We start from the raw sequence: 18,795 nt of genomic DNA, 5'->3' as shown, positions 1-18,795 counted from the left end.
AAGGGAGGGAGGGAGGAATTTAATGGGATATTTCCCAACTCATTCTTTTGATTCAAAGTCCAGCATATTTTTTAAAAGCTTTTCTAGCCAGGAGGTGGTGGCACACGCCTGTAATCCCAGCACTCGGGAGGCAGAGGCAGGTGGAGCTCTGTGAGTTTGAAGCCAGCTTACTCTACAGGGCTAGTCCAGGACAGGCTCCAAAGCTACAGAGAAACCCTGTCTCAAAAACCAAAACAAAAAAACAAAAAACAAAAAACAAAAAACAAAACTGGCCAGTGTTATCTCTAGAAATCTCAAAATTGTTTTAAGAAAAAAAAAAGTCACTGGGTGGTGGTGGTGTACGCCCTTAATCCCAGCACTCAGGAGGCAGAGGCAGGTGGATATCTGTGAGTTCGAGCCAGGCTGGTCTACAGAGCAAGTTCCAGTACAGCTTTCTCAAAAATAAATAAATAAATAAAATAATTACAAATACCACCCCCAACAAGAAAGTTCACAAAACAATGCCAGTAAGCTGCATAAGGAATATAAAAATTAGTGCACAGGGCTGGACACAGCTTAGTAGTAAAAGGGCTCAGCTAGCACACTGAAGGCCCAAGGCTCACTGCCCAATAAGAGAACTATAAACGGTAAGAACCTGCAATTTCACCACCATGGACAGACAGCAAACTCAAACAGAAACTTTTTTCCCAATGTGCAAAGAATTATTTCACTAAAAGAAGCTTTTATCAAAAAGGCAGAATTATGTATAATGCATAATAAGTACCATTTGCATAAAAAGGAAAATACATATTTACTTGGAAAAAAATACAAGAACTGTGCACTGTGATGCCCACATGTAATCCTTGCACAGGGAGAAAACTCATTTGAGTCTACAAGTTTGAGACCAAACTGGGCAATATAGAGACCTAGTCCAAAAATACATACATAGCTACATATACCACTAACACTGGGGATGGGGGGATGAATGAAGAGTTTTCTATTATTATATTATTACTATATACTCTTTTGTATATTTTTTGGTAATTTTTAAGCATCTCTTACAGATTTATGTTTTTACTATTTATCTATATTTGGTGGGGCAGGGAAGGCATGTGCCATGGTGCATGTGTGCAGGTCAAAGGGAGCCAATTCTTGCATTCCACTTTGTTAAGACAGGTTCCCTCTTACTTTGTTACATATTATTATTATATTTTTAGTTAGTGTGTGTGTGTGTGTGTGTGTGTGTGTGTGTGTGTGTGTGTGTAAGGTACACCTGTGCCACCACCACCACCAACAGGGCAGAAGACAACTCTAGGAGTCACTTCTTTCCTTCCACCATGTGGGTCCAGGGACCAAACCTGGGCCGTCAGTTCTGGCAGCAGGTCCTTTACCCACTCATCTCCCTCATGGTTTTGTTGTGCTTCCTACTCCAGAGTAGCCGGCCTGAGAACTTCCCCATGGTTCTCCTGTCTCTTCCTCCTATGCTGCCTTAGGAAAGCTGAGATTACAGATGCATGCATCTGGATGTTTTTAACATATGTTCTAGGAATCAAACTCAGGTTCACAGGCTTGCAGAGCAAGAGCTTTTACCTGATGAGCCATCTTTCTGGTCCATTATTATTACATGAGTAGACATGCGTGTGTGCACACGTGAGTATGTATGTAGAGGGTAAAGTGTATGCATCCACATAGAAGCCAGGTCAACACAGGGCTTCTCCTTTTTATTTCCTTTTCTCTTTTTTTTTTTTTGGGGGGGGGATGAATGACTGCACACATGTATACAAACAAGCATTGTATATGTGTGGTGTATACATACATTTATGTTCAGGTACATACTGGTGTAGAGGCCAGACAAAGACATCATGTTCTATCATTTTTCACTTACTCCTTGAGACAGAGTCCTCCCACTGAACCTGGAGCTAAACTTATAGTCAGCAAGCCCCAGTGATGTTCCTGTCTCTGCCCTCAGAATCATTGGATTATAGTATGCATAGCCATGCACAGCTTTTGCATGGCTACTAGGATCCAAATTCAGATCCTCCAGCTCTCCTTCTTACCCCCCAACTCATTTTTTTTTGTTTTGTTTTATTTTGTTTTTTTTTTTTGGTTTTTCGAGACAGGGTTTCTCTGTGTAGTTTTGCACCTTTCCTGGAACTCACTTGGTAGACCAGGCTGGCCTCGAACTCACAGAGATCCACCTGCCTCCCAAGTGCTGGGATTACAGGCGTGCGCCACCACTGCCCGGCTGCATACAATTTTTATGTTGGGGCTGGAGAATCACTGTCCCCACTGAGCCATCTCCCCAGCTCTGTAAATTTTTCTGTTTAAGCCACTTGATTTCTTACTCATTAATGAAATATGTAAATATGTAGATTTTTTTAAATAATGCAAAAATTGTCAGCAAAGTATAGGAAGCTGAATTCAGGAACACATTAAGAAGACCATATATCAAGACCAAGTGGGCTTCATCACAGAGATGCAAGATTGACTCAACATATACAAACTAGTAAGTGTAATATAGCATATAAAGAAACTTAAGAACAGCAATCACATCTCAATCAATGCAGAAGGATATTTAACAAAGTTCAACATGCCTTCAAAATAAAAGTCCTAGAGACCTTAGAAACGGATGGAGCCTATCTCAAAATACAAGACTGTATAACAAACCTACAGCCAACCTTATACCAAATGAAGAGAAACAACTGTCAAACACACACATACATACACTTGTGCGCAATGTGGGAGTGCACAATGATCTCAACAGCTATGGAAACTTATTGAACAATATAAAAAAAACTTTAAAAACCTGCAGAAGGGCTGGAGAGACGGCTCAGAGGTTAAGAGCACCGCCTGCTCTTCCAGAGGTCCTGAGTTCAATTCCCAGCACCCACATGGTGGCTCACAACCATCTGTAATGAGATCTGCCGCCCTCTTCTGTATACATAATACACAAATAAATCTTTAAAAAATAAACAAATAAATAATAAAAACCTGCAGAAAACTAAACCCCAGTGATTTCCATATTACAGGTTATTCTACTACAACAACACTGACCACAGCAGGGCAACATGATCAGAGCGCTTCCCTAGCATGCACAAGGCCCTAGGTTCAGTCTCCAGCAATACACTGTCAAAACAGAAAAGAACCACTAGAGCATAACCTGCGATGAAAGAAGCCATCACAGCAGCCAACCATCCTACAACAGACACGAGGAAAACTATCCATTTTCCCTAGACTTCAAAACCAATTACAGAGTAGAGACAAACAATGTAGACTAGCTACAAGTGCCAAATTTAATGTTCTATGTTGAGAGGTGGTGAGACCGACAGACACATCTTACTTCCTCCTCTCTCTCTCTCTCTCTCTCTCTCTCTCTCTCTCTCTCTCTCTCTCAAGTTTAAACAAATTCAGTGAAGGAAAGAAAAACTTACAAAATAAAAATTACGGTTCTACCTTCAATACAGAATATACAACCTTCTAAGACAGCCTCCTGCTGGACGTAAGAACATGTCTACAACCTATCACCAGGAAAGCTGAATAACAGGATCAGGAGTTTGAGGTCAACTGAACTACATAATAAGACTCTGTAAGAAGGAGGGAAGGAGGGAGGATAGGTCCATGAGAATGTTCTTTGATTAGATACTGACACTCACTACAGAACTCTAGCAAAAACACTAAATGTCACTGAAATGTATATTCATTAAAATGGTAAATTCGGGGCTAGAGAAAGAGCTCAGTGGGTAAAGTGCTTGCCCAAACACTAGAACCCAAGTTCAATTCCTCAAAACCGACAACTACCTATAACCCCAGCTTCTGGGGACCTGGCCTCTGGACTCTACAGGCACAAGCACTCTTGTGAGCACATATGTCTGCATGCAAATCATATACACACAATTTTTAAAAATTAAAGTTAAAAAAATCACTGCCACGCTTAGTGGCATACACTCGAATCCCAGAGCTTCAAAGGGAGAGAAAGACGACTCCTGGGATGCACTGGCCAGCCAGCTAGCACCACCTGCTTGGTCAGCTGCTATCCAACAAGACCTTGTCTCAAATGAATGCAGTGGGAGCTGCCCAAAATGCAGAACATAAGGGATGGATATGGGCCCAGCCCTAAACAAGTCATTAATTTCAGTCACTCTAAGACTCATGGACACTGAGGAAGTAGGGCTATCCAGTACAAAAGAGCCTGAAAGGCCAAGAACTGCCATCCCCTACACTCAATAAAATGTAATGTTAAATCATGAACATGTATCAACTGTAGTACTGCACTGGGCCCACACAAGGCCGGCTCTGTCAACAATCATCGGGTAAAGGGGAACGGCTCACGGGGCCCTATCCTTTACCTCTGAACTACTGTTTTAATCGGTTCTGGGAGAGGGGGAAATCATTGTCTTTAGTTGTGTGCCCTCTAGCCTGCCAAGCTCCAACCCACGTTAACACAGATGTTCCTGGTTAATCTTGGCAGGTCACAAACATGAACATTTAAGCGAGATTTGTGATATGGGGATAGAATGAACAAGGTGGCAGAGAAACGGTAGGTCAGAACAGTCAATATGTGAAGCATTCATCCTTATGTGCAATGGAAAACAATAATAAAAGTTCACAGTTAGCGAAGAGAAGGCACACAGAACCTGAGGAATGACAGCAGGGTTTGTTCTCTGGCCTCCACATATATCTACACATGCATGTGTATTTGCACACACAAAATGATGGGCTTTACTGAATGTGGTGATGCATATCAGTAATCCCAACACTTCAGAGGTGGAGGCGGGATCAGAAGGTCAAAGTTATCCTCAGCTATGAGTTCAAGGCCACATTAGGCTAGGTTACATGAGACCTTGTCTCAAAAATTTATCTTTTTTTTTTTTGGTTTTTCGAGACAGGGTTTCTCTGTGTAGTTTTGCGCCTGGGACTTTCCTGGGACTCACTTGATAGCCCAGGCTGGCCTCGAACTCACAGAAATCCACCTGCCTCTGCCTCCCAAGTACTGGGATTAAAGGCGTGCGCCACCACTGCCTGGCTCAAAATTTAAAAGGTCAATTTTATGATGGGGATTTATGTCTCAAAGCTATTTTTCAACAAGAATCAAATGGCTGGAGACACGAATACTTGCTTATCATGCACAAAGCCCTGAGTATAATCTTCAGCAATGCATAAAACCAGACATACTGCCTATAATCCCAGCACTCAAGAGGTAGAAAAAGAAGGATCAAGAATTCAAAGTCTTCCCTGGCTACATTTCAATTTCAAAGCCAGCCTGGGCTACAAGAGACACAATACCTCAAGGGGGGGGGGGGGGGTAGCTGAGGAGATTCTTCATTTAACATGAAATACAGATTTCCAAAATCTCATTTCTCCATTGCAGTGTAGTATCTATAAACTCCTTGAAATGAATCTTTCATCTTTTCATCTATATACAATTAAAGTCACTACATAAAACTGCCACTTTCTAAAACAAAAAAAATCTTCCTTTCTTATATTACCATCATACCTATAAAAAGGCAACCCAAGTCCAGTGCTGACAGAAAGGTTTCAGGTATGTTCTAGGCTGAAGATTTCAATTTTTTTCTCTAATGGTTAAATGAATTCACTGGCAAGAATTCAGGTAAGCAATCACCTGTGAAAAAGTATGCTTTTCTTAAAAAGATGATCTTCCCTTCCTTCTTGGGGGATGAATACATATCCCTCTCAACTTGAATATTTTATAAGGGATAGTTCCCATTGTCCTTAAAAATCTACAAACAAGGCTGCAGAGACAGGTTAGCAGTTAAGAGCACTAGCTGTTTGTTCTTCCAGAAGACAAGGGTCTAATTCCCAGTATCAACATGGTGGCTCACAACCATCTGTAACTCTGAAGTACTCTTCTGGCCTCTTTGGAATCCAGGCACACATGTGGTACACAGACATACATGAAAGGCAAAACACTCATACACATATAAAAATTAAACAATTCTTTAATTTAAAAAAAAATCTAGGAAGATTTCTTGACCTCTGCAATAACACTCAACAGCTTCAGAATCTAAAGCAAAACCTTGGCAACTAAAAGCCCTAAACATGCCAAGCATCGGTAAGGATATTTAACCTTACTTAAGGATGTAGGGCTATCCTTAGGGTATCCTTAAGGTTGACTTTCCAGATCCATACCAAAGCAAAAGAAACAAGTGTTGGACCAGAGGCTTAGAACTAAGTAAGTACAAACCTGTTCTTCTTCTGTAAAGGGTACTAGAGCCAATGGTGGCAGGGGCTCCTCCTGTAGGATAGGCAGGAATTCTTTTTCCAAAAGGTCAAAAGGTATCTGTGTGATAAACACAAGGCCATAAGATTGTTATTTCTCCAACTACAAGAAGATAACACAAGACACTAATTTCTTTTTTTGTTTGTTTGTTTGTTTGTTTTTTCGAGACAAGATTTCTCTGTGTGGCTTTGCACTTTTCCTGGAACTCGCTTTGGAGACCAGGCTGGCCTCGAACTCACAGAGATCTGCCTGCCTCTGCCTCCCAAATGCTGGGATTAAAGGTGTGCGCCACCACTGCCCAGCAAGACACTAATTTCTAGCAATGATTATTATAAATACATTAAAGCTTATTCAATTACAATTAACTTCTATTATGCAGTACTTACATAAAAACTCCAGTCACAGCCAGGCATGATGGTATGTGCCTTTAATCTTAACAGAGGGAGGCAGAGGCAGGCAGATCTCTGAGTTTCAGGTCAGCCTGATCTACACAAGGACCTTTAGGCTAGCCAAGGCTATAATAGTAAGACCCTGTCTCAAAAATTAAAATAAAATACTCCAGTCACTAACTGTCTCCACCCATGAAACCACTTCCTTTGGACTTAATAGTAAGCCTGGTATTCCAAAGTACAGAGTAGAGAAATAAAAGTCTCCACATTTCACTTAAAGCAGATACTAAAGGAAATTTCAAAGCAATTGTGTCTGTCCTTAGCAACTAAAGTTTAGATTCCCCACCCATTAATAAATTAAAAACACAAAGTATATTAAGAAAAACAAAAGATACTATTTTCCCTGGTCAAATAAGAAAACCCTACACTGTTTCACCTTGGTCCCTTTTGAAGTGAAGCAAGTGTTAATTTCAGGATTTCTCTCCACTAACCTTTCTATTTAAGGAGGGCAGGAAGAGGAGAGCTGGTCCTCCCTCAATCCTGGACTCTGACTGGGAAGCAAGGGGACAAGGGAGAGAGGAGGAGACATCCACAGTGCTGACTATTCTGTTGCCACAAAGTCACCTGTTCCCATAATGACATCATGGGTCTTCTCTAAGGACAGTGCGCCCCTCAATCACTAAGAAGCACTATGTGTTTCAATGCAGGACAGGGGTAAGATGGAAAGAAGCAGGAGTTCATCAGACATACTCTGGTATCATTGTTCTCAACACTTTTGTGTTTTCTTACCTTGTAGTCTTTAAGGAAAAGTGCTAACATTTCTTCTCTGCCATAACGATAATCTGCTAATTTATACTTTGGCAGAGCCGGAGAAAGAGGAGGGGATGTGATGCTCCCACCACTGGACAGAGCACGGAGCCTAAAACAGGACAAACAGAGAATACAAGATGAAGAGACAGATATTCTGACACTATACACTTTTTATATAATACGGCATAAGATATCACTGCTGTTCTTTAAAAAAGCAAAAACTTCACTATCTTAAGTCACAAAGACGTTTGTGTTTAATACAAGCCTCTGCCAAAGCACACTGAGAAGTTCACTCAGTGCTAGCTAGACAGATAGTGTTAACTCAGAAATTCCAACATGCCATGGTTATCTCTAAGAAGCTTCAAATTTGGAAGGAAGATATCGTTTACCAAAATACAAAACCGGGGACCATTAGACACACAAAAAAATTACTAAATTTAATAACAAGTATCAGTGAGGGTGTGAAACAATAGAAACACTCAAACAGGGCTCAAAGATCTCAAGTCACAGGCCAGCAAAATGGCTCAGCAGGTAAGAGCACTTGCTCAAAAGTCTGCAGATAAGAATTCAATCCCTGGAACTCACATAAAGGTGAAAAGAGAACCAGCTCTGAAATTGTCCTCTGACCTCTACATGTGCCAAGCCCCACATGTGCACGTATATACATACATACATACATACACATACACACACATACACACACACACACACACACACACACACACACACACAATTTTTTTTTTAATTTTTGAAGTAAGCCAGGAAGGGTGGCACACGCCTTTAATCCCAGTACTCTGGAGGTAGAGATAGCTGGATCTCTGAGTTTGAGGTCAGCCTAGACTACAAAGCAAGTTCCAAGACAATTGGGGCTACACAAGGAACCTCTGTCTTGGGGGTGGGGGACTTTTTTTAGAGAGAGATTTCAGCGGTTAAGAGTACAACTGCTTGTGCAAAGTACTTAAGTTTGGTTCCCAACACCTATAGGAAACAGCTCACAAGGGCCTGTAACAAGCTCCAGAAGATCCAAAGCATGTACTCATGTACACATACACAAAATTAACAATATTGTTTAAAAGATTATAAGGTGTATGAATGAATGAAACTGTTCTTATACTTTCTAAGTGACAGCCAAGACTGAAAAGAGAGATACAGAGGGGGGTAAGAATTATAAATTACAATAGCAACTTCCAAGAATGATTTTGATATAGCTAAGTATTTAAAAGCTCTTTGGCTACTTGGTAATAGCTAAAATATTTAATAAAGTATGGAACAAAAAAGAAGGCTAAATACAGAAACTTAAAAGTAATTTTAAAATGTCTGGGGGGGGGGGGGGTTGGGGATTTAGCTTAGTGGTAGAGCGCTTGCATAGCAAGTGCAAGGCCCTGGATTTGACCCTCAGCTAAAAAAAAAAAAAAAAAAATGTCTCGGGCTGGAGAGATGGCTCAGAGGTTAAGAGCACTGAATGCTCTTCCAGAGGTCCTGAGTTCAATTCCCAGCAACCACATGGTGGCTCACAACCACCTGTATTGAGATCTGGTACCCTCTTCTGGCCTTCAGGGACAGGCAGAACACTGTATGCATAATAAATAAATAAATCTTTAAAAAACAAAAATATCTCTTGAGGGATTAGCATAGCTCCAAGGTTTGAATCTCAGTATTACCAAAATAATTACTGTTTGAGGTTTGGTTTTTGGTTTTCTGTTTGTTTTTGAGACAATGTCTCACACAGCTCAGGCTGGCTTGAACTCACCACTATGTAGCCAAGGATGACACTGAACTTCCAACCCTCCTGCATTCACTTTCTGAATGTAGGTCTGCAAGTAGGTCCAGTTTTAGCCAATGCTTGAGTTAAACCCAGAGCTGTGTTAACATCAACAGCTAAGTAGGTTCTTTAACTGAGCTCTTCCCCAGCCCAAAATAATGTTATGAAAAGAGAAAGATTCAGGGCCAAAAGAGGATAATCAACAAAACTAGAAAAATTAAGCTCCTACTAGCTAGTCATGGTGACACAGGCCTTTAATCCCAGCACCTGAAAGGCCAAGGCAGGAGATCTCTGTAAATTCAAGGCCAGCCTGATCTACATATCAAATTACAGAGCAGTCAGGATTATACAGAGAAACCTCTTCTCAAACACTCAAACACTCAAACACACACACACACACACACACACACACACACACACACACACAAAACAAAGGAAAGTAGACAGGTTGGTTGGTTGATTCTTACTACACAGCTGATAGCTTGGGGCTACCCAAAGTTCTGTACGGTAACAGATACCAAGGCTGAAACAGAACAAGTTATTTTAATTCACTTGGTATATTCTAAAGGAAAATTCAATAGATATGTTAAAATATATCCTCTAAACTGTTATGCATTAAAAATTAACATGAAGACCAGTTAAACAGAATAAATATTTGCCTAGTATTCAAAAATGACACATGAATAGTAAACATAAAAACATGTTTACATGCAGAAGTAATACTGGAAATATTAAGAAAATACTGAAAAAATAAAGAAAAAATAGACACTAGTAAAGTACAGTGAGAATGGTTCTTTTTCAATGTTTCTATCTTCTCATCCTGTTTAAAAACATAAGACAATTCTGAACATATAAGGAAGTATTAAGACAAAACAAATTCAAATGTACCAATCACTCAAGCTCAAAATAAGCAATCCATGGCCAACCTGGCTCTTTGTACCATGCAACTAAGCCTTTGATGCTACTTTGATGGAATTTTTTGGCCTATTATTTTATATGTAAATTATCACAAAGATTTTTTTTGGAGTCTAAATTTGCTGGTCTTACTTCATCGGTAAGTGGGTATAACCTGACAAGAGGCCTACTCAATGCCTACTTGGTTTTCTGAACTGCTAGCATGTACTGGTGATCCATGCTTAGATACCTAACTTCACTACAGTTGTTGCCATGTGGTTCTATTCTATCACACCTTCTCTTTTCTTGTAGCATTTTTGCAAAGAGAAACACATCTCTTATAATTATTTAGTACAATGACTAAATTTAGTGTTTACACAGGAAAGGAAGAAAAAAATTGTCTCTTATTTTCAAAATAATATCCAACAGTAACAAATTACTTCTTGATGTATTTAAATTCAGTTAAACTACCTTGAACAATGTTCCCACTCTCTCATCTTTCAAATGGCTCCTGCTGAGCTTGCTGGATATGCCCCTATTAATAAGTCTTCTTGACAGCTTATTTTCTATTTTGTGCCGAAGTGTTCCAGGGTTATCTTATATAATTTTTTGCATCAGTCCCAGAATCCCCCATTTCTCCAAAGAAAGTAGCAGGAGTGCTCACAACTACTAAATTGGTCTGTTTCCTTTCGATTTCTTCTTTACAGAGATGTGGTTCAATGCCCGAAAGACAAACTAAAGACAGAAAAACACTCTTCAAAAGAGCCAACCACTGATGAAAGACCTTCAAGAAACAATTTCCCATTAGACTCTCAAAAGTCAGTTTCTGTCTGCTGGGCATATGACTCAGTGGGGAAAGAACTTGCAGGGAAGTTCAGATCTCCAGTCACCTGTGTTTAAAAAGGACAGGTGTGGTGACAACTGCCTGCAATCCCAATTCTGGAGAGGAGGACACAGAAGGACGGAAGAAGTGGGAGAAGCTGCCTTATTGGCCAGCCTGTCTATTCCACCAAAGAGTTCCAGATTCAATAAACCTGTCTCAAAAAAAGAAAAAGCTGGAGTGCAAAGAGAAAAGACCTTCAATGTTGACCTCTGCTCTCTACGTACACTCTTCATCTACATAAACATGCTCATTCACACACAAGCACATACACACACAGAAAAAAAAAAGAAGCTGGAAATGTATACATGTTAGTTCATTTGATCCAACTAAAGCTTCATAAGAACTGCTATATAAAATATAAGTGTGGCCAAGCAGTGGTGGCGCACGCCTTTAATCCCAGCACTCGGGAGGCAGAGCCAGGTGATCTTTGTGAGTTCGAGGCCAGCCTGGTCTACAGAGTGAGATCCAGGAAAGGCGCAAAGCTACACAGAGAAATCCTGTCTTGAAAAACCAAAAAGTGTGTGTGTGTGAAAGAGAGAGAGAAGCTTAGTGATAGGGCAGTGGCTAAGCATACAAAAGGCCTTGGGTTCCATCCCTAGCACTGGGGGGAAAAAAAACGAAAAAAAAAAAAAAAAAGATGAAGCTGGAGACTGGTCTAATGCGTGTGACCAGTCACTAAGGCACTAAGATTCAAGATGCAAGCCTAGGATTTTTATGACTAAAATAACTATGCTATAACCAATGAGATCCTAAATTTTTATTTAAAATGGCCAGTTTAATTGCCAGGCATTAATTTTAAAATATTAGAAATTACTTTTAAATACTTTCCACATCATACTAAGCCAATATGCTTGCCAATAGATTCTAACACTAGAGGGCACACCTAAGCCATTTCATGTGAAAACCCTAGTGACTGCCTTACCAGAAACTTACAGCCTAGTGGCCCTAATTTCTTAAACAGCTCCTCATATCAAGTTTTCAAATTCATTTCCCACTCTGTCCCTTCCAATGCACCCCAATGGCTTCCCAAAGAGGACCAACACCTCTTACAGGCATCATATTCACTAACACGACCAGAGCTTCCTCTCTAGTATCTATGAAAAGACTGAAGCAATTAAGAAAAAACAGTTTACTGCGCAGGAATAGCCATTGTGACCAGACACGGATACGTGGAAAGGCTGAACTGCATGCGGGCAGTCTCCCTTCCCAAAGCCCACCTTTGTCTCTTCCATACAATCCTCTTTTCTGATTTCCTGTGTTCTTCACTAGTCTCTGTAAATATCTATAAACATCTTTCAGTGACTACACTTCTAGCTCTGTACTACTCATCCTTCTTCATTCTAGAAGTTTCTCCATTTCCTTAAATCACTGTAACTTCAAAATCCAATCCAACCCAGCTTCTCACCACTGCATTGCTCTACAAAGTTCATCAACAACCTTAACACTGCAAAAAACAAGAGGAATGTTCTACTCCCACAGCCTTCACCTCCCCAGCCTACAAGAGTCCAGTCCTACCATACACAGGAACTGACAGGACGAGCCCCCACCCACCCACCCCTCGCAAAGCCCCACAACAATATTCCCCAGAGTTTCACTTACTGCCATTCAAAACCCACACTTCAACTTAGAAAGCAATTTGGAATGCCCATTTTTGTGTGACAGTCTGGAATCAAAAACTGCTGCCTAAGCTTTGAGTTTCTTCTAGTCATGCTCTAACCTCCCTCATAGAGGTGGGTCTTCATATATATGTCTAGGGGTCCAACATGCCCAACAACCTTACTCATCATCAGCTTTTTTTAATCCCCATCTCTTTATCACCTCCATTCTCAGGGCTCACATTCACTTTCTCCCATCTTCTATACCCAGTGATAGTATCTTACTTAATTCTAAATTTCTTACACCATCTCTAATCATTTTTTACACATTTTTATTTTTATAAGCATCTTAAACAACATAACTACTCTGATTCTATCTTCCACATTTCTCATTCCAAATGCAAATATGACTAAAACTCTCCGGTTCTTTGTTGGTATAAAATGGGCAAACAAACTTAGCAAGTCAAGCTCACCTCGCCCTCTCCCACATTTCACATCAAGGGCAAATGTCTTGAAGTTTATTTCTGAAATCTGCAATCTCTTGCATCCTTGTCTTTAAACATGGCCCTTCTGCAGGCAGAAGTAGTTAGATATTTTTCTGAACCTTTACCAGGAATGGGGAAGGAGGAAGACACTAGGGACAGCAGAGGTTAACAGGAAAGGCAGGCAGAAGGTAACGCACAGCCAGATAGACCCCGTCGGGCTGGAGGGTGGACTGCAGCTTCGCAACTGAAAACTGAGTTTGGTTTGGTTTGTTTTTAACCAATATTCTCTTCTAAGTACAGCTCCTTTGGATAGCAGCGCACTCACTGTCCCTTTAACCCTTTTGAGAACTGGAAAAGTAACACATTCCATCTGACGTATATTGTGTTGTTCTCAGCGTGTGGACAGTCATCTAACAGCCTCAGGTTTACATTCTCGTGCCCCTAACCACATTTGCCAATGAAGCTTGAATGCCTTTATTCAACAAAACCTTATGGAATGCCTAATTAAGAACTCCGGTGCCCTAACTCAAAAGACTGGCCAAAACTGAAAAAATAACAGTATCTTTAATAGTGAAATTAGTTCTTTCCTGAGGCAACCACATTGAGTAAAGAGACATACCTCAAAATACTTAACTATTTTAACAGAGTACAAACAAGGTGTGTGTATGGGGAGCCTCTCCCTCTCTTTTGTAAGCAAAGACCTGAGACTTCCTTGAGAGCACAAAAATGAGACAAAGGAAAACCCAGAACAGCTGCTGTGTGTCTTCTCCAGAAAGCAAGGTGTCTATAATTTTTTCCCTATAATAAAGTCATCTGAAATTATCTGAGTAGATTTCTGGTCCTTAAATTTTTCTCAAGTAAAATTTGATTTTTAGATGTCTTGAAATATATATTTGCAAAAAAAAAAAAAAAAATGGTAGGACATAAACCCACAGACTCTTTGAGTGGTAGAACTATGGGTAATTTAGACTTTTTCTATTTTTTTCCATACTACTGTTTACTCCACATTTTCTTGTTAATAGAACCAATAATAACAAAAAAAATTCTAAAAGACCTAATCTAAATCAGAAGTATTTAACACCGAAACAAGTTATCAAGATAGTACTTTAAGCACTCAGGACGCAAAAGCGGGCAGTTCTCTGTGAGTTTTAGGCTAGCCTGGTCTATAGAGTGAGTTTCAGGACAGCCAGAGCTACACAGAAAAATTCTGTCACAAAAAAATAAACAACATAAAAAAAAGTGCTTTGTCAAAGACAATAAAATACACAGAGGAAGTGAATTAAGTTCACACTATCTTGATGGTCAATCTGCAGTGTCATCTAAACCTTAAATTAAAAATAAAACTTTTGATTTAATAATTCTACTTCAAGGGAGTTAATCCAATGGTTAGACTATAAACAATGATCAGAATATAAACAAAATCATTTAGAAGTGTACATGTATCATTTATAATAACAAACACTGAAAACAACTTTACTTTCCAGCAGTTCATTCATTCATTTAATAAACATTTACTGAGTGCCTCCGAGCAGGCACTGGGGCTACAGCAATAACAAGCCACAAAACAGTCCAGACCAAATGCCTGCTCACAGTGGAGCTCACAGTCTAGTGAGAACTAGAGTCTGCGTTATGAGCAAAAAGTATTTAGCATATCACATTTTGATATAGACACTAAAGGAGTTAGGGAGTAAGATGGAGAGGGGACAAGCTGTACAGTCAGAAAGTCTAAATTGGTAACATTTGAAGAAAGGCATTTAAAACTGAGTAGTTCTTTATACCTAGAAATTATTTTCTTCACTAATTCTGACATATCCTTGTATACTATTTTGATGACTCTGTAATGCATTTCTTTATTCTAATAAACAATCTACAACCTAATGATTCTATTGGGTTTAGTAAGGCTATACAGGTGCAGTCCTTCTGGGCAATTTCCAATGTTCTTCTATCAACACTACTGCCCCAGATAAGGACTGGCGGGAGGAATGAGAGAAGAAAATTTTCAATTACAAGTACATGTTTAAAAACTAGGATAAAAAGCTTTTAAAAGAAAAAGAAATTCATTGTATGTATCTCTTATTAAGAATTCTATTTTCCATTATTCATTACATGAATGATGGCTTCTGTATAAAAAAATCATTAAATGTTTCTGTACGGATCAGAGTTACAAAATGACTCAACATAATCACTCTGATCCTTGATTTTCAACTATTCTAAACACAGTTCCTCACCTCAAGATTCCTAATGGGGAAAAAAAGGGAGGGAGGGCCGGCAGCAGCTGGACACTGGTGGCTCACGCCTTTAAATCCCAGCACTCGGGAGGAAGAGGTAGGCCTATTTCTGTGAGTTCGAGGCCAGCCTGTTCTACAGAGTGAGTTCCAGGACAGCCAAGACTACACAGAGAACCCCTGTCTCAAAAAACAAAAATAAAAAGAGATTCGTAATGAACATGTTATATGAAGAAACTATGCCAGAAGTCTCCAATGACATGGCAGCTTTCTAGTACAGGATTATCTCAGTTGTTTAAGGACCTCATAAACTATCTTGGCTGAAAAGAACTGATGGACGGTACAAGTAAGGCTGTGCCTACTTAGCTCTCCACTCCTTAGTAAAGCTTCTAAATACAATGCTACAGAATCAGCCTAGAACAACCAGAAGTTTCTGTTTAAGGGTGGGACTGATGACCACCATTTGCTAAAGTTACCTCAGTTCAAATTAAACACCGTTAATAGTTCAGGGTACAATAATGAGGACATGTAAGGCACCACTGACAGACTGAGCCAATGGCAAAGAGACAGCTGCAAATGACTGGATGTTCAGTAACTCATGTCATAAAGCATTGACTTTCTGAAAAGGGCCAAGGAGAAAATGCACAAGCTGAGGACTAGCAGCCTCCAATTAGAACTCTCACCCCGCAGAGCAGCACAAAAGCATCAAGGTAACATGAGAACTAAAGAACATGGCTGTCTGCCAATAAAATTTTATTCACAAAAACTTTACCTACACTCCAACAGATTCCACGTGCAAACCAGTGATGTAAGATGTTTAAAAAAACTCAAGAATATCACCAGTTTGGTTGTTTTGTTTTTAATTCTTTGGTTTTGGCTAAATTTTCTGGTTTCTTTGTTACTACATATTATTAGCAAGATGCTGTAAGAAAAAAATCCTTGAAATGACTTAATGATTCTAATCATAATTTTACAAAGGAAAACATGTGAGGATGTGTAAGTACAAAAGCAAAGTAATTAATAATGGCCAAAGAGCTGCACACACAATGGCTTACAAAGTGAACTACACGAATTTAAACCCATCTGGTTCAAAGAGTTAATACGGTGTGAATAAAGATTTTGCTATAAAAATGTTAAAATGCTTTTATAATACTAACAGCTGAGAACAGCCTCTACATGCTACAACTAGAGAATTAAGTTAAATGATAGTACATCCATACAATAAAACTATTTAATAGAACAAAAAAGCATTTATTGAAAAAGGTTTGTTTGGTTTAGTTTTTGTTTTTGTTTTTTTAAGGTTACAAGATTGAATGCACAGTATGATCCCATTTTGTGAAAATAAATATACATATACACAAATAAAATACATTAAACCACTTGGAAAGATACACCAAGATATTTACAGTGGGTACTAAGGATCGAATTAAGGTAATTTCCTTGCTTGTAACTTCTGATTTTTCCAGAAACAGTAATTTAGTAATAAGAAAATTATTTTTAAATATAAAATAACTGAAACAGATGTAACATTGTTTAGATCAACATTTTCAAAATAAACTCAATCTGTAGGCAGTGTGTCAATTCTCAGAGCTTCAGATGCTTTCTCCCTCGGTCTCCAAATGCTAACTATGAAAGTTAAGAATACCTAGGAATTACATATCCAAAGACATGCATGTGATCGATTAAGTTCGTAAGACTCCTCAAACAAGGAGCTCTACAGAAGTCTTACAAACCACCACCTAAACATAATGAACGCTGATGCTACTCCAGTTCCCCCTTAGGTACTGCCTTTGACATTACCAAAGGGGTCTGTTCCAAGTATGAATGGTAAATTAACTATCATTATTCACGCCACTGAAGAGAGGATCTTCAATCACCAACTTTGGGGGGGAAAGAAGAGGGGGAAAGCCACACTATAATGTGATGGATCTCAAAATTCCATGAGAATTCCATATTCGGGGTCCAAACATATCTGTAAGAGACTCAAAGGTCAATTAATTGTTATTATGGCAAATGCTGACTCAGCTCTAGATGGGCTACTGCTAATAGCCAGTATTAATTCTGGACCACCTGCTTAGTACATCACTAAAAATATTTCAAATGCTTCCACTAAAACTATTTTTAAGTAAGTATATCAATAGCAGAAAATATAGATATTGAAGTATTACTACAACAGTTATGTAAAATTGTTTAGATACATACACAAAGGCTCAAAAATAAACAATTTTCTAGGGTGGTGGAACTATAGTTTTAGCTTCATTATCAATACCTAACCAAACCACGGTAAAATTCAATTAGAGAATGCTAGCCTTTTCCAAATATAAGTTACTATAAGCTAGTCACATTTTAAAACTATATACATGAAACAAAATCTCAGAAACATGTAATTTATATACTACCCAGCTTCTGTATATGTCATACTAGTGGGTTATGTCATTTAATCCTAAATAGGACAAGACTGAACTCACCATTCAGGCCCAAAGTTGAGTGTCTGGGTTTCTGCTGCCATTCTTCTCCGTATTTTTAAAAAGATTTTTGTATGTGGAAAAACCTGTTAAATAAAAACACATCTTTGTTAACAATGTCAAGAAGAAGTAAATAGCAGGTATTCTTCTATACACAGAGCTAGTCGATGTATGATCTGCTTATAACCTCCTAAGAATGAGAGTTTTAAGGACTATGTACAGCAATGCAGCTGGCCAAAGGAAATGAGTAACTCTATCCCTCCCTTCCAACTCCTTGTTGCACTTATCTGGGGAAGGAGGCATGGAATAAGGTGAAATGTGTGAGACAGAAAATTAAGGATGTTCTCCTTCAGCCTTAGAGCAGTGGGGAGTGAATGAACAGGAGTAACTTACACTCAGTTTCTATCATTCTCTTGCAACAGTACCACCATGAGTCACCATCTGGTGTTGGGGATTGAACTCAGGCCCCTATGCATGTTAAGGAAACACTCTACCCCTCAACTACAGCCCTAGACATCTTTTCCAGTTTTCATTTGCTTAAGATCAAAATATATTTTAAACAGATATGCATACCACAATGCCAATGACTGGGTTGCAACTGTATCTACTGGCCCAACATGGCCCAATTTTGGTTCTAACTACCACTAAAAATGTCTTCAAAATGATCTTATGATAACACAAAGGAAACAAAACAGCGCTGGGACAGTAGGTAGTGAAGTGACTGTCATTGGAGAGGTAATCCAAATGCTTTACAGGAATAGAAAAAAGTAAGAAAGAGAAAGGAAAGAAGATGGAGTACACGGGAACAGAGAGAGGAAAGGGGGAGGGAGGGAGGAGGTAGGAGGTAGGGACGAGAGAAAGCAAGCACAAGTTGAGGTTATTATGGTTTACTGCTTATACTTGAAACTGCACAATCCAAATTGTTACACATAGCTGCCTTAAAGCGTTCAACAGGGTTAAAGAACGAGCAGGCTCAGTGGCTTATTCCTGAAGCCCCAGATACTTGTGATATGGAGCACATCAACTGAGTTCAGTGACAGAAAGGGCAAATAATAATAATAATAATAATA

The 18,795-nt window shown here is 39.2% G+C and overlaps 1 protein-coding gene across 4 annotated transcripts in view; it reads right to left on the bottom strand.

Annotated features, from left to right (window-relative positions):
- Window positions 1-18,795, bottom strand: part of Gigyf2 (GRB10 interacting GYF protein 2) — a 127,543-nt gene that overhangs the window by 85,710 nt on the left and 23,038 nt on the right. For 3 of the 4 annotated variants that reach the window (XM_036173789.1, XM_036173790.1, XM_036173792.1), the window contains exons 3-5: window positions 17,729-17,811; window positions 7,396-7,525; window positions 6,182-6,277 (exon numbers count right to left, since the gene is read on the bottom strand). In XM_036173789.1, coding sequence (XP_036029682.1) covers window positions 6,182-6,277; window positions 7,396-7,525; window positions 17,729-17,769 — 267 coding nt within the window. In that variant the 5' untranslated portion in view covers window positions 17,770-17,811. Of the gene's footprint in view, window positions 1-6,181; window positions 6,278-7,395; window positions 7,526-13,023; window positions 13,879-17,728; window positions 17,812-18,795 lie in introns of those variants that run through there. The other variant, XM_036173793.1, reaches the window with a different exon arrangement.

Source organism: Onychomys torridus, chromosome 23 (assembly GCF_903995425.1).
Source record: "Onychomys torridus chromosome 23, mOncTor1.1, whole genome shotgun sequence".
Lineage (NCBI taxonomy): Eukaryota > Metazoa > Chordata > Mammalia > Rodentia > Cricetidae > Onychomys > Onychomys torridus.
This window is presented reverse-complemented; position numbering and strand designations above follow the sequence as displayed.